This window comes from Panthera onca, chromosome D2 (genome assembly GCF_046562875.1).
Source record: "Panthera onca isolate mPanOnc1 chromosome D2, mPanOnc1 haplotype 2, whole genome shotgun sequence".
NCBI classification, from domain to species: Eukaryota; Metazoa; Chordata; class Mammalia; order Carnivora; family Felidae; genus Panthera; species Panthera onca.
In genome coordinates, this window is record NC_138349.1 from 38,027,814 (window position 1) to 38,043,355 (window position 15,542).

The 15,542-nt window shown below is 39.3% G+C and overlaps 1 protein-coding gene across 12 annotated transcripts in view; it reads left to right on the plus strand.

Moving 5' to 3' along the window:
• CSGALNACT2 (chondroitin sulfate N-acetylgalactosaminyltransferase 2) overlaps window positions 1–15,542 on the plus strand; it is a 70,822-nt gene that overhangs the window by 27,610 nt on the left and 27,670 nt on the right. For 7 of the 12 annotated variants that reach the window (XM_081790494.1, XM_081790496.1, XM_081790497.1 and 4 more), the window contains 2 exons: window positions 416–510; window positions 10,968–11,049. In XM_081790494.1, the coding sequence (XP_081646620.1) occupies window positions 416–510; window positions 10,968–11,049 (177 nt within the window). Of the gene's footprint in view, window positions 1–415; window positions 513–10,967; window positions 11,050–14,827; window positions 15,306–15,542 lie in introns of those variants that run through there. The other 5 variants (XM_060642099.3, XM_060642095.3, XM_081790500.1 and 2 more) reach the window with 4 other exon arrangements.

The following is a 15,542-nucleotide window of genomic DNA, read 5'->3' on the forward strand; positions in this document are numbered from 1 at the left end:
TTTAACAGAAGTTTCTAAGTTCTTGGTGATTGTCAAAGGTTAACCTACATCTATCCCCACTAATTAGATGAAATGATGAGTAATAAATGGCTTACCTAATGAATAGCTGAGAGAACACCTTTGTGTATCTTTCTAAAATCAAAGAGAATAAATGTGTAGAACACCCTTTAGTCTATTTTAGCTTATAATTTCATAGCCTGGCCTACTGATGTGTCATCATTATTTCGTCAAATCTAAGTCATTATTTCATCAAATCTAGCATGATGTTTGGTAGCCTGAAAATTGATAAAATACAATATTGATAAAGTCATATGACTGAAGAAAGACTTTAATAAAATGTTGATAATGCAGTACTGATGAGTCTTTTCATTTTAGGACTTCTTTGTGTGATGTAATCATATAATTTAATTTATAGGTAAGAAGGTGTTTTACCCTGTGGTGTTCAGTCTTTACAACCCTGCCATTGTTTATGCCAGTCAGGATGTACCACCGCCTGTGGAGCAGCAGCTGGTAAGATTCACTGTCAGGAAAGGCCACAAAGATCTTGCTAGATTCCTTTATATTTGTTTCACAAGTAGAAAAGAAAGTTTCCATAAAAAACTGTAGTTATTATAAACATATTTTCATTGTCTCTTTTACACCCCCCACGATAAGATGGTTTCACGTTTATGGCTTTAGAATTAAGTACTATTCTAGAGGGGGAAAGAAAAATTTAGGACACAGAGAAAACAGTGTTCTAGAATATGAAAATTTTAGTCATTTCTGCCAACATATTTTCAGTAATACTAAATAAATTTTAGGGATGCCTGGATGGTTCAGCCTGCTTCAGTTTCTGTGTCTCCCTCTCTCTTTGCCCCTCCCCAACTCATGCTCGCTCTCTCTCGCTCTCTCTCTCAAAAATATTAAAATTTTTTTAATAAAAAAAATAAATAAAAATAAATTTTAAGTTTAAAAACCTTATTAACTAAGGGCGCCTGGGTGGCTCAGTTGGTTAAGCATCCAACTTCAGCTCAGGTCATGATATCATGGTTTGTGGGTTTGAGTTCCGCATTGGGCTCTGTGCTGACAGCCTAGAGCCTGGAGCCTGCTTTGGATTCTGTGTCTCCCTCTCTCTCTCTCTGCTCCTCCTCTGCTGGCACTCTGTCTCTCTCTCAGAAATAAGTAAATAGTAAAAAAACAATTTTTTTTAATTAAAAGAAACCTTATTAACTAGAAATTAAAACTAAATAAGAAGGAATAATATTCTGTGGGCAATTACATAGAAAGTCATGGTGTGGAAATGCCACATATTAGAACTTCTAGTTCTTGATAGAGTTAATATACTTTTTTTTTTTAATAAACTTCTATGTTGGAATAATTTAGATTCACAGAAAAGTTTGAAAGATAATATAGAGCCTTCCTATACTTCACCCGGTTTCCCTAAGGTTAATATCTATATAAGTGATGATCACAATTAGAACTTAACATTGGTAAGTACTGCTAACTACACTATAGATTAGGATTTCATTACTTCTTCTACTAACATCCTTTTTCTGTTCTAGGTTCCAGACCAGGATACTATATTGCACTTAGCCTAATCTTTTATTGTTAATACTAAATAAAAATGGAAACAAACTAAGAAGTCAATTAAGATGTTAAAAAATGAAAAATAACTCTGAGGAAAGAAAGATAAAGGCAGAAATTAATGAACCAAAAATAATAGTTTCACTAATATATAGGACCTTAATCTTTATGTGCAAAAAAATTTTTTTTTCTATTTTTTTTTTAAGTTTTATTTATTTTTGAGAGAGACAGAATGTGAGCAGGGGAGGAACAGAGAGAGGGAGACACAGAATCCAAAGCAGGCTCCAGACTCTAGGCTGTCAGCACAGAGCCCAGTGCAGGGTTTGAACCCACGAACCGTGAGATCATGACTTGAGCCAAAGTCGGACGCTTAACCAACTGAGCCACCCAGGCGCCCCATGCTAAAAAAAATATTTTAATCAACGTGGACAGATTTGGGGTAAACAGAAAAACACATCATTGGAAATTAGAATAAGAAAACATTGAGAGAAATCATTTTTATATGGTAAGTTTAAAAAAAATCTAGATAAAAGATTTGAGCATTTATAAACTATTAACATGAGCAAAGTTTTTGTTAGTGCTTTATGAATAAAAAAGATGGAAGCTCTGAAAAGACTAAGAACCACTTAAAAAATTAGAACAGTTATCAAAAAATTATCCTGCAGGTGCATAGGTATAATGTTTTACTGGTGAGTTTTTCCAAAAAAGAACAGTTAGTACCATATGATCTACTTAATAAATTTTATGAAGCCAACATTCTCTTCAGAGGAACACCTGGCAAGGCGTTTATATACACATACCCTGTACCTTATCTGTAGGCCAGTGTTACTGAGGAATATAGAAACAGATGGGATCAAAATGACAAACCAAGCACCCACATTTGCCTTATCTGACACCCTAAATTCTTTGTAAAAGTGAATTACTAAAAACAAAAAGGTATATTAGCACTGCAAAATGAGAGAAGTGCCACTTGTAGATCCATATTTTGAGAAATTTCTGTAAGATGGCAGTAGTTGGCATAGGATCAGTAGTGGAGAGAAGAATCTGGAACGTGTTCAGGAGAACACAAGATGGGGCTGCTCTGCATCCTCTGAGCTCATAGAAGGCAGAGAGTAGTGAAGTATGTATTCTCTGGCCGTGTGCTCAGCAACAGGCATCCTAGGCATTGGACTGTAGCCTGCAGCAGGGTAGGTAGTTCTGGAGCAAGAGAGGCAGAGCAGGGTTTGGGGAATATTGAGTTGCAGGGTGGATAGGAAGCCCCAGGCTCTGAAGATGAGCTACTCTTGGCACATTTGCCCCTCTTCCACTATTACTGGAGATAAGCCCCTCTACTCACAGCTAACAGCCAAGGGTTTTTGAACAGTGACTTTTGAAACAAAAATCAGTAGCGGTTAACCAGGAGTAGCCAAACCAACAGAAAAACAGAAAAGGTAACACATGAGAATATGAATACAGAATGAAAACAACTTTAAGATAAATATGTGTTTAGGAAGAGAAAACTTTAAATTCATAAAGCCAGATTTGGTGCTAAAAAGGTCAGAATTGGGAAATTACGAAAATCTAAAACTCACTAAATGGGCTGAATAGTGGAATGGTCACAGTTGAAACAAATTTGTAAACTAGAAGACAAGCCATCTGGGCACACAAAGACCAAGAGAGATGATGTGAGAGAAAAACTGAGACATGAGGGATCAGTCAAGGAGCTCCCGAAATTGTTGATTGAATAGGAGTTCCAGAAGGGAGAAAAAAGAGAAAACAGAGGAGGAAATAGAAGAAAACTTCAAAGAGCCAAGGAAAGACAAGTCTTCTGGCATTTGAGAACAATGAAGGGACAATCCTGATAGCTTTTAGAGACACCAAAAATAGCAAACCCCAGCTTGTCTACAAAGGAGTAAAAATCAGATTGGCATTCACCTTCATTTTGATAATATTGGTGCTAGAAGACAATCAAACAATACCTTGAACATTCTGAGAGAAACAACTTTAATTCTGGAATTCATATTTGATCTGAGAGCAAAATAGACATTGTTGAACATTCAGGGACTTGGTTTACTTCTTACAGACCTCTTCAGCAGAATGAGAAATGAGCCTGTATGAAAGAAGATCTGAGAATGTAACAGTAGTCAACAACAACAAAACCCCAGTAAAACTTTTGTTTAAACAGTTGTTGATGAAACACATAATAAAAAAGAAATGAATAACAATTGGGGATTTAAAAGTCAAACAGTACATGCTTACAAGTATTACCTAGCTCTATCCCCTGAGAAGACCTAGAAGCAGTGATACCCCAAGAGTAACAAGCATACCAGGCTTCCAGATCTTAGTGCTGGGACAGGAAATTAAGGAGCCTGAAGGTCCAGAAAGTAAGGAAGTACTCAAACAACAAAAGGGTGAGGTGAGGGTCTGTCAAAGGGACACAGGAGCCTGGAAGAACTCTCAATGGCAAAGCTGAACAATTTGAGCACAAGATAAATAACATAGTCCTGGATTGCAACCCCAAGCATAAAATAAATATCCTTGAGCCCATACTGGTATAAATACATAGTGGAGGTGCGCCTAGGTGGCTCAGTCGGTTAAGCGTCCGACTTCGGCTCAGGTCATGATCTCGCGGTTTGTGGGTTCGAGCCCTGCATCAGGCTCTGTGCTGGCAGCTCAGAGCCTGGAGCCCGCTTCAGATGCTGTCTCCTTCTCTCTCTGCCCCTCCCCTGTTCTCTCGCTCTCTCATCAAAAAAAATAAAAAACATTTTAAAAATTAATAAATGAGTAAGTAGATAAACAATAATCAATGGGTAGACAAGCTCTTTAGATAAAATAAGAGTAGATGAGGGAAAAGAGATCAGTCTTCTTACAGAATTCCAAATAATTTATGTAGGTATTTTCTTTTCCAGTAGGTGGAGCTAGGTGACTCATTTCTAAAGAATCAAGTATGGAAAGAGAAAAACTAACTTTTCAGGGGAGAAACCTGGTAGACACCACCTTAAGCCCTAAGTGATGAAGGCTAACATTACCAGGGTTGTTATGCACCCCTGATATGATGTAGCAAGAAGGCCATTTCACTTCTGTGGCCTTCCCTCCAAAACCCTAATCATGAGAAGCATCAGACAAAACCAGTATTCTACAAAATACTTGACCAGTACTCCTCAAAGTTGTCAAGATCAGGAGTGCCTGGCTGGCTCAGAGGAGCAGATGATTCTTGATCTCGGGGTCATGAGTTCGAGGTTCACGTTGGGTGTAGAGGTTACTAAAAAAAATAAACTTAAAAGTGTCAAGGTCGTTAAAAACAAAACTAAGAAACTATGACAGGTTCTCAGGAGACCAAGGAGACATAACAGATAAATGCAGTTTGGTGCCTTAGACTGGATCCTGGAACAGAAAAAGGACATTGAAGGAAAAACTGGTGGAATCCAAACAAAAGTCTCAAATTTAGTTAATAGTAATGTACCAGTGTTGATTTCTTAGTTTTTATAAATGTACCACAACAATGTAAGATAATAACATTTAGGGGAAGTTAGAATTAGATGAGAAGTATATGAGAACTCTCTGCTGCTTTGCAACTTTTCTATAAACGTAAAATTACTCCAAAACAAAAAAAAAATTATTTATAAAAAAATTACTTGATAAAAAAAGTGCCAAATGGAGTCAACATATGAGGGTGAAGAGAAATATAAAAGCATACTAATATTCTTGTCTGGTTTGGGAAGATGTGAGAGAAGAATAGTTTGAATGTAGGTTCATTCTAGATGTTATGCAGAAAGATAAGTTTAAGTGCTTCCACTTCAAGCTCTAGCTTCGCTCCTTTGTAACCTTTGCAAGTTACCCTTTCTAAACTTCAGTCTCCCCACTTAAAGGAAGACAAAAGCTTGCTCTCCTTAATGTGTAATATTATCTCCTTAATATTCAAAGTAAGTAGGAAATATACCAATAGAAAAAAATGATTAAAAGACAGTTGGTAATAATTCACAATAAACATATTTAAATAGTAAACTTACGAAGAATAAAACAGCAGTGCGAAACTTTTTTGCTGCTGTGAAATCACTGTTTAAAACAGCCATGCAAGCGAGGCCGGCAGGATGGAAGTCTCCCATCCCTGCAGGTGGTGTAGGAATGCAGGCAAGCTCCCTGGGCCAGGAGTTTTCAAACAGGTTCATCTCTCTGATCCAGTAATCTCCACTCCCAGGATTCTCTCCTGAGGAAGCAGAGCTCTGGAGTAGCAATTCACATAATAATATTGACAACATTGAAAGCAAGTAAAACTCTAATGATAAAATAATGAATTATAGTACCTACAGTGGTGAATATGTACCTAAAGGAAAATGTTCATGAAATGTAGATATATACAGCAGTGTAAATGTAGCGGAAAATACAAAGTTTAAAAAGTGGGGAATGGGGGTGCCCGGCTGGCTCAGTCAGAGGAGCATGTGACTCTTGGTCTCAGGATCATGAGTTCAAGACCCACGTTGGGTGTAGAGATTACATCAAAATAAAATTTTTAAAAAACGGGAAATGGTGTATCTTTCTTAGATGATCCTTTAATGTTAATGATGGCTATTTTTTTATGTACCCTTTTCTCTGTGTAAGGTACTGTTCTGTTTTTCATACATGTTAACTCATTTAATCCTTCTTACAACCTCTGAAGTAGGTGCTATTTTTACCCCTGTTTTACAGACAAGGACGCAGCTGTATGGTGATTGAGTGCCTGCCCACAGGCCTGGCAGGGTTGGGGCCAGAAGGCTGGGCTGTGTGTCTCCACTCTTACCCAATGCACAAACTGCCTCTGTTATATTAATTCATCCAGTAGGGCTCATGCTATACCAGCCATTATTCACCGCTGGAACCCCCAGCACCTGGAACCATATAGACATGGTTACCATTCACAGGAATATTTATTCTGATAGGAAGAGATGGAAGATAAAGTCAATTAATAAATACCATACAGATCATTAAAATAAGCTGAGTTGTGAAGAGTGATTAGGTGGTTTCTGTGGTGTGCTTGGTCAGAAAGACCTTTCTGAGATTGGGCTGTAGGAGAGGCCATCCAAGTAACAAGAAGGAACCTGCTACCCTTACTGGGGAAAAGCAGTTGCAGGCAGAAGGAGACACTAGTGGGTTTCCTAAGGCGGCTGGAGCACAGTGGGCAGTAGGGCACAAAGCTGAGCCAGTCACGTAGAGCTTGTTGGCACTAAGGAGTTTAGGCTAAGTGTGATAGAAAGCCTTGGGAGGGTTTTGATTCTATGGAGAATGGATTGTATGTGGCTCCTGTTGCAAAGAGCCAGTTGGGCTTTTGCAGCGGACCAGGGAGGTGACTGTGGCTTGAGTAAGGATGGTGATTGTGGAGAACGGTTTGGGTGTGACTTGGCTGACAGAACTTGCTGGTGGACAAGATGTGAGGAGTAGGAAAAAGACAAGAATGGCAAGAGGAGAGATCAAGAGGTCAACCTGAACATGTTGGTCGATTAGACCCTCAAGGGGAGGTGTCAGGTTGCCACATGGATTCTTGAACCTGGCAGCCTGTGAGGCACTGAGGGCTAGAGATATAGGTTATAACGTGGATAGCTATGTCCCCCACATGCTTAGGAGAGGGACAGATAAAAATAAAATATTAATAACCAGGGATTATTGACAGTGGAAATGTGGTGGTTTAAAAATCAAACAAAACCAATGACTTCTTCCCCCGAATCTGATAACTGGAGATTTTTAAAAGAAGTTAAGTTATAAAGGAAGTCATAATATTTGTAAAATCAGAATTGTCATGGAGTAGAAATGTCAAAGTGAGTGTTTTGTTGTAATACTTTTGTTTTGACTAAGGAGATAAGAATATTAGAGCCTGGTTTTGCCACAGAAATTATGCCTGTATAAATTTGTTTATTCATTTAACCAATGTTTATTGAGAGCCTACCATGTGCCACATGTTGTTCTAGGTGCTACAGATATGGCAGTGATCAAAATCAACAAAAATTCCTGCTGTCTAGGAGCTTTACATTCTAGAAGGGGAAGAAGCCCCTCTCCTGCAAAAAAAAAAAAAAAAAGGCAAGAAGGAAAATGCATACCTCACGTATTAGCTCCAACTTAAGCTGAATCCTCAGTTGCTGCCTTGTTCTGTTTCCAGCCAGTTCTCCTATTCCACACAGCAGCTTTTTCAGACTCTCCTCACTCCCCTCAAGATTTGCCTCCTCTATAGATAAGCAGTAATTCCCATGTGGCTTACAGATCACTCGCATTCATTATATCCAGAACCCAGCTCTGCATTGTTCTGCTCTGGGCTGGCCCTTTCCCTAGTGCCCCCACTCTTGGGGGATGGTACTACCATTGTTCAGGACAGCAGCCTGCTGTCACTCTTGGTTGATCCTTCCCTCTCACCCTTACTCCTGCCCATTTAGTCACTTGCTAACTTGTCAGTTTTTGTACTCAATCTTTTTTACCTCCATGCAATTTTTTCTTTCTGAACATACCATGATAGTCTAAAACTAGGCTTCCCATTCCTAGATTATAACTGGTGCCTCTTTAACCAGCCTCCCTTCTTGTCCCCTTTTATATCTCTTCTCTACACTGTAACCAGAGTGATCTTTCAAAAATGTCATCTGATCCCGTTACTCCTTCTGCCCTGACTCTTCAGGGAAATTTCCATTGCCATTAGGAAAAAGCCAAAACGTGTGACCAGGTACCCCATTCTTTCTGATGACGTCTGTGGATCCCTTAAACCAGGGGTCAGCAGTCTACAACCTGCTGCCCAAAATACCTGCTGCCTAATTTTCTCTGGCCCAGGGGTGAAGAGTGGTTGAAAAATATTTTTGAAATAATACTTCATGGCAGATGAAAATAATATGAAATACAAATTTCAGTGGCCATAAATAAAGTTTATTGGAACACAGCGTGCTCATTTGGTTACTTATTGTCAATGACAGCTTTCACACTACAGTGGCAAAGTTGAATAGTTGTGACAGACTCTGTGTTCTGCGGAGCCCAAAATATTTACTGCCCATTGTGTTGCAGACGTTTGCTGAGCCCTGGCCTAGATTTGTGGTCACTTCTACTTCTGTCTCTAATGTGGTCCCACCATCCTTCACCCACAGTGCTCTCTCCCATCTCTGGATCTTTGCACAACCTGTTCTTTTGTCTGCAACTTTCACTTGGCTAACTCCTGCTTCTCTCTCAGATCCCAGCTCCAACTTCATTTCTTCTAGAAAGCTGTTTCAGAACCCTGCACGTTGGATGAGATCTTTCTTTTCTGTCATCCTCCTCATGTCCGCATCCTTACATCTCTCCTTACCCAACTCAGACTCCATAGTCAGTCATTATCCATAGCCTTCTTGCTATACTCACCTCCTTCATCCCTCCTCCCAATGTTTTCTCTTAAAACCCCAGCCTGGTTAAGGGCAACTCTCACCCAGGCCCCTGAGCAGTGAATGTGGAGGGCAAGAAACAGCCCCACTATAGGGCCATTGCTTTAAATATATGACCATAGGCCTCAGGGTTCCATGGCTGCCCTAACGTTCTGCTCCTGACCATAGTCTACCTGCTGTCTGTCCTCCAAGCCAGCCACACTGTCCTTCTCGTGCCTCCCAGCACTCCTCACCACTCCTCCCTCTTCAAATATCTTGCTTCATTTTTCACTTAGAGGAGTGGTCAGACATTCTTCTTTACTCTGTCATGAGATCTCTCAGCCTCTCCCCATTCCCAGTGGACAAATTCCCTGTGACCCCTCGTAAGCCTAGCCTGTCCTTTTCTGTTGAACTAGAGCTTATCCCTCATGACTAAACAAGGACTCCCATCCCCGCCATCCTTCACTGTCTCCTATCCTAACATTTGCCTCTTATGGATCATTACCATATACATACAAAAATCTGTAATACCAATTATCTTTTTAAAATGTTAATAGCCCTTTCTTGTCTTCAGGGCCTCATTCTTCTGCTCTTGCCCTTGTTTTCTCTACTCTTGCCTTAGTCATTCACTTACTGCCTCCGAGCCATTGTACATGTTACCCTCTTTACCTGGAATGATCTCCTTTAGATATTTGCACAGCTCACTTCAGTATTTCATTACAGTCCCTGCTCAAACATTATCTCCTCAGAGAAGCCCCTTATGGCAAAATAGGCTTTCTCTCTCTCATGTTCTCCCATTGTCCTACTGCATTTTTCTTCCTAGCATGTGTTACCACCTGAGATATAGATTTATTTGCTATCTTTCCATCAAAACAGAGCTCTGTGATGGCAGAGTCTATTCATACTGCTCTATTCATACTGCTGTGTCCCAGCTCCTAGTACTGTGTCTAATGGATTCAAATACTTGTTGAATGCATGAATAAAATAAAGAAGGTTTATCGAGGTTCAACGTTTACTTGATTCTGGGGGCTCTATATCATCAAAGCCTTGCTTTTCTTTTTCTTTCTCTGCTTGGACTTTAGTGGTGACAGCTTCATTTTAAAACTGGTCTCCCATGTGATAGAGAAGGAGTGCAGCAGTTCAAGCCTGTTAGGCTTGAACCCCTACTTTTGAGGCGTTGTCAAACTTACTCTGTAAAGAGCCATGTAGAAAATATCTTGGGCTTTCCGGACCATACAGTTAAATTCCTATTGCAACTACTCAGCTATGCCACTGTACCATGAAAATATGCATAGACAGTTTGTAAACAAATGAGTGTGGCTCTATTCCGACGAAATTATTTTCAGAAACAGGCAGCAGGCCAGATTTAGCCTGGAGGCTGTAGTTTGCTGACTCCTGCCCTATACCGTTCAAAAAAAGCAAGCGTCTTTTCTAGTAGCTCTCTCGGAGGAACGAAGGGGCTTTGTCTTCCAGAGTTCCCAACAACCCTCTTCTTTTGCCATGTTGTCCTGAATTTTGTCTGATTCCTGTTAGTGAACCAATTCCTGCAATTAGTGGGGTGACAGTGTGCCACTGGTAAAGAGTAGTCGTGGCCCAGTCTGAAGCTGCAGGTGGAAGGAGCTTCCCTGAAGCTCATGGGCTACATGAGGCCAGAGAATTACCAGAGCAAAAGTGTGTACAGTCAGGAGAGGGGCAAGGAATAAATGCTGAGTAGGCACCAAATAAGATTTGTGTAGAAGTAATTATATTGTATTACAGTATGTGTTTGTGCAACTGTTACCCTCCCAGAATAGAATGTAAGCTCCTTTGAGCTCAGGCACCATACTGTTTACTAGTAACTTCAGCTTGCACCTTGTAAGGGCTTGAATTCGGGTAAATTAAATATGGCAAGAATCCTTTGCTCATGTAGAGTACTGTTTTTTTGTTGGTTTTGTAAGGATTTAATAATATAAATGCATGTGATCCATTTTCAGTCACATAAGTGATAGGAAAAATTATTATTTGGAAAGTATCTTAATTTTTTTCATTGTTGATTGAAACCTAGGTCTTGAGGGATTAAATTGAATTTCTTTTTTTTAACCAAAGGTTCACAAAAAGGATTCTGGCTTTTGGCGAGATTTTGGCTTTGGAATGACTTGTCAGTATCGATCAGATTTCCTGACCATTGGTAAGTATATCTTACATTTAAGAATAGGACTATACATGTTTACTGTAGGGCCTTATGGCATTTTCTAAAGGTCTGAGAATCGAGTGTTTTCCCATTAAATTATGAATGTCTGAGATTGGCTAAAAAGAGGAGTCTGGAGATGTGAAAGGCAAAGTTTATAATAATGTCTCTGAGTGGCAAAAATGAGATCATAAAGATGAAGGTGTAACAGAATATTTACTTGTTTCTTGAAAATCAAACACTGGTTTTTAAAAGCATCAGTTTGTCTTATTACCAATATTTGCAGTTGTTTTGAATGCTCTTACAAAAGATCTCTACATAACTTTGGTGTTGTGCTCATGGATTATTACATCTGGAAGTAATATTAGAGTATCTAGTTCAGGGGCTTTGGCATTTTTTTATTTAGAGATGAAACCCCTTTAATTATCTGTTAACTCTTATGAAAATCCTAGTATTCAAAAAACAAATGAAAAGACAACTGGTCTTTCTAGCTCTGATTGAAGTTAGAGTGGGGGACTTATAGTCACTGGCTTAATCATGCATTCCTTGAAGCCAGAGATGACCCTGAAGAATCTGGTCTAAGCCCCCTGCCCCCACTCTGGCTTCAGCCTTACCCAGCAAAAAATAGATTGTCAGAGTACAGTTTAAGAAAGCAGGCTGAAGGGCCACTTGGGTGGCTCAGTCAGTGAATTGTCTGAATCTTGATATCAGCTCAGGTCATGATCTTGCTTCCTGAGTTTGAGCCCTACATCAGGCTCCGTGCTGACCTTGCACAACCTGCTTGGGTTTCTGTCTTTCCCCATCCTGTGCACGCTCGCTTTCCCTCCCTCCCTCCTTCTCTCTCTCTCTCTCACAGAATAAAAAATAAAATAAAGCAGGCTGAAACTTGATTCCATGTCTCCTAATCAGTCAGTGGCTACATTTCCAAAGCATATAAAAATATATTTTACATATTTATGCATGTGTGTATATACATATACATATATATATATATATATATATATATATATATATATACATACATATATATACATTTATTTTTTTATATTTTATAATAGAATATATTTTATGTACTTTTTAGGTCTGTCTTACATTCATTTTTATAATCATGCATTTGTTTTGGAAATTCCTCCACCTTGTCTCTTTATTATTGTAACATTTGAATCATGGAAAATCAGCAAATAGCAATAAAAAGACTATTAAATGAAACTAATGCCCTTTTCCCTTACTTCTGGCTTAATAAAACAGCGAGTATACATCATTGCCTTCTAACCTGTGTTACTTCTCACTGCTCCTTTCTCATTATTTTCTCTTCATATTCCTGTTTGATCTGTGTTGTGCAGTTAACGGTGTCCCACATTTCTCTGGGATTGTTCATTTTTCATTTTTCTTTTTTTCTCTGTTCTTTGGATTACATAATCGCAGTTGATCTGTCTTCAAGTTTGTTGATTCTTTGTTAGATCAGATCTTCTGTTGAGCTGCTCTAATGAGTTTTTTATTTAAATTGTACTTTTTTAACTCCAGAATTTCCATTTGGCACTCTCGGTCTATCTATACATATCTATATGTATGTTATATATATGTATGACTTCTGTTTTTTCATTAATATTCCCCATTTGATGAGACATTGTTATCTTACCTTCTCTTTAAGTATGATTTCTTTAATTCTTTGAACATATTTATAATGATTGTTTTGGAATTTTTGTAAAAACCAACATCTAGGCCCTCTCACAGTTTCTGTTGCCTCCTTTTTTTCTGGTATACAGGTCACACTTTTCTGTTTATTAACATGCCTCCTAATTTCTTTCTTGCAAACTGAACATCTTAGTTAATCTATTGTGGCAAGTCTGGGTATTGAATTTCCCCCTGCCTCCAGGGCTTGTTTTTTGTTCTGTTTTCTGCTTGTTTATTTATTGACTTGGCTTTACTATGTTAATGAATTTTAACTCCCCACCCTCCCTCCACCCCCCAGCAATATGAAGCCTCTCCTGTCACTCCTTAGGGCCTGTGCACAGTCACCCTGGGATGACATGAATTTAGTAGAGCTCTCTTTTACTTTTTCTGTGCCTCTGTTGGTAACTCCCATCTGTTAGACTGCACTAATTGCTCACTGGTTTGCGCTCTTGTTTTTGACAGGGCTCTGGGGCATAAATTGCTCCACAGTCTGACCCAGTTAAATTGAACCCTTTTGCAAGGTAGTTTTTGAGGCAAATCTTTGAGTTTTGTTCAGACCTCAAAAGGGCTCTTCTTAGCTGTCTCTTTCCCTGTTTCTCTCCAGTAACCTAACTGGCCTATTTTTAGCTTATTGCTCTAATGGAGCTATCAGCTTCCTCTGAATTGCTTACCACCAAAATCTCCATTATTTTCAAGAGCCCTGTTAGGCTTGAACTTCTGCACACTGTTTCAAATAAAGTCAGTTTCGTTGCGTAGAGCTTTGAAGCAGTTTGTTCTCATGTACTGCCTCCTCCCCTGGGGAAAAAATCTCTGAGCCTCTGGGGGGGGGGGGGGGGGTGAAGACAGTGGCACCCTTCTCTCAGAGTGGCATCCCTACCTTATGGGGTAGGGGAAGAGCAGTCCCACTCCCTTCTGGAATGAAGCGTCTACCTTATAACTATAAGCTGGATGAGAAAGGGAGTCCCAATCCTCTCAGCGATTGTTTGGAATTTGGCCTCTTTCATTGTGGAGCTTCTATTCCTTTCTCCCTTTCCTCACCTTCTGATATTCCCATTATACATACGTTATACCTTTTGTGGTTGTCCCACAGTTCTTAGAAGTTCTGATCTGTTTTTTCCCCCAGTCTTCTTTGGGTTTGCCTTTTCAGTTTTGGAAGTTTCTATTGATGTGTCCTCAAGCTCAGAGATTCTTTCCTCAGCCAGTACAAAGGCATTCTTCCTTTGTTACATTGTTTATCTTTAGCATTTCTTTTCTATTCTTTCTTAGAAGCTCTCAGTCTGCTTACATTACCCATCTGTTCTTGCTTTTCCCAATGGAGTCCTTAGCATATCAATTACAGTTGTTTTAAATTCCCAGGCTGATAATTTCAGTACCCCTGCCATATCTGAGTCTGGTTCTGATACTTGCTCTATGTCTTCAATCGTTTTTTGTCTTTTAGTATGCCTCATTTTCTCTTCATAGCTGAACATAATGTATTGGGCAAGGCCTTTAGTAATCGGTGGTGAAGTGTAGGAAAAGAGGAAGCATTCTATATACCTGTGATTAGGCCTCAGTCCTTGAAGTGAGATTATATGTCTTCACAAGTGTTTCTCAGACGCTGCCCCAACCTAAGGTGGAACAGGATGGATAGAGTGGGCTAGAGTTGGATATGTCCTTCCCCCAGGTAGATTCGACTCAGGTAAAATAGTTTCTCCTAATGGCAGGTTTTGTTAAGAAGAATAAAGTGTTCTCTCTGGCTTGTTTCAAAATGATCACTTTCCACTGCCCTGCTGAAAGCACTAGGGGATTTTGCTCCAGTCTTCACAGTTTTGCTAGAGCTCCTAAAGGAGTACAGGGACCTTCCTATGACTGGGCCGCCTGAAATTTTCAACTCTCCGTCATTTACGGTTCAGATTTCCACCCCACTCTGCCCACCGCCACCTTACCCCAGTACTGGTTCCCCTGGAGATTTCTATTGGTAGGTTTCTGCTCTGATACTTGTGATTCTGTTTTACCTGCCTGTCTCTCCAATTTGGAGGTAGCCATTTGCTCTGTGACCTTATTTCTCTGAGGGATCTGAGAAGAGTTGTACATTTTTCAGTTTGTTTTTTTTACTTTTTGGTAGGATGAAATGACTTCTAAGCTCTGTTTGTGCTGGACCAGAAACTGGAAGTCTCCCATTTATGTTAAGTATCTACACCATCTCTAATATTTGAACAACTGATATCTACAAGGAAGAAAAACCAAGACATATTATACATAGTGTTTATTAGTAAGGCTGTGACTATTTAAAGTAATACTTTTCAGAGAGCTCAGGATTATTGTCGTCCTTCAAGGGTGAAATTAAGTGGCATATAATTATTTGACAGAAGACATAATTTGGAAACCTAGCTCCTAAAGAATTAATTTGTTCTCAGTTTTTAAAAATCTTTTCTAGTTTTTCAGAAAACTCCAAATGGTTTATGTTCTCCATGTTTCTTTAGAAAGTTCATTGTTCAGCTTAAGCCAGTTTGAAAATAGTCTCAACTTTATCTCCTGTTTCATGTGTTTACCCATTCCAGTTATCCATTTGCCCCATCACTGTATCAGAATTGTTCTAGTAGGTAAGATTATAAATAACATGTATGTTTCCAGGTCTACCTGGGTCTTTTTAAGTTCTTAACTGAGCAGCACACACATGAGCATTTCTTCTTCACGACACTTTCTTCGTTTGACTACTCTGATAGCTTGATCTCCAGAATTTTCTCCATCCTCTGGTGCCATTTTTCAGACTCTTTTGCTGACTTATCTTTCTCTGCATGTTTAACCTGTAGATGTTGGCATTACTTACTTAGGATTTA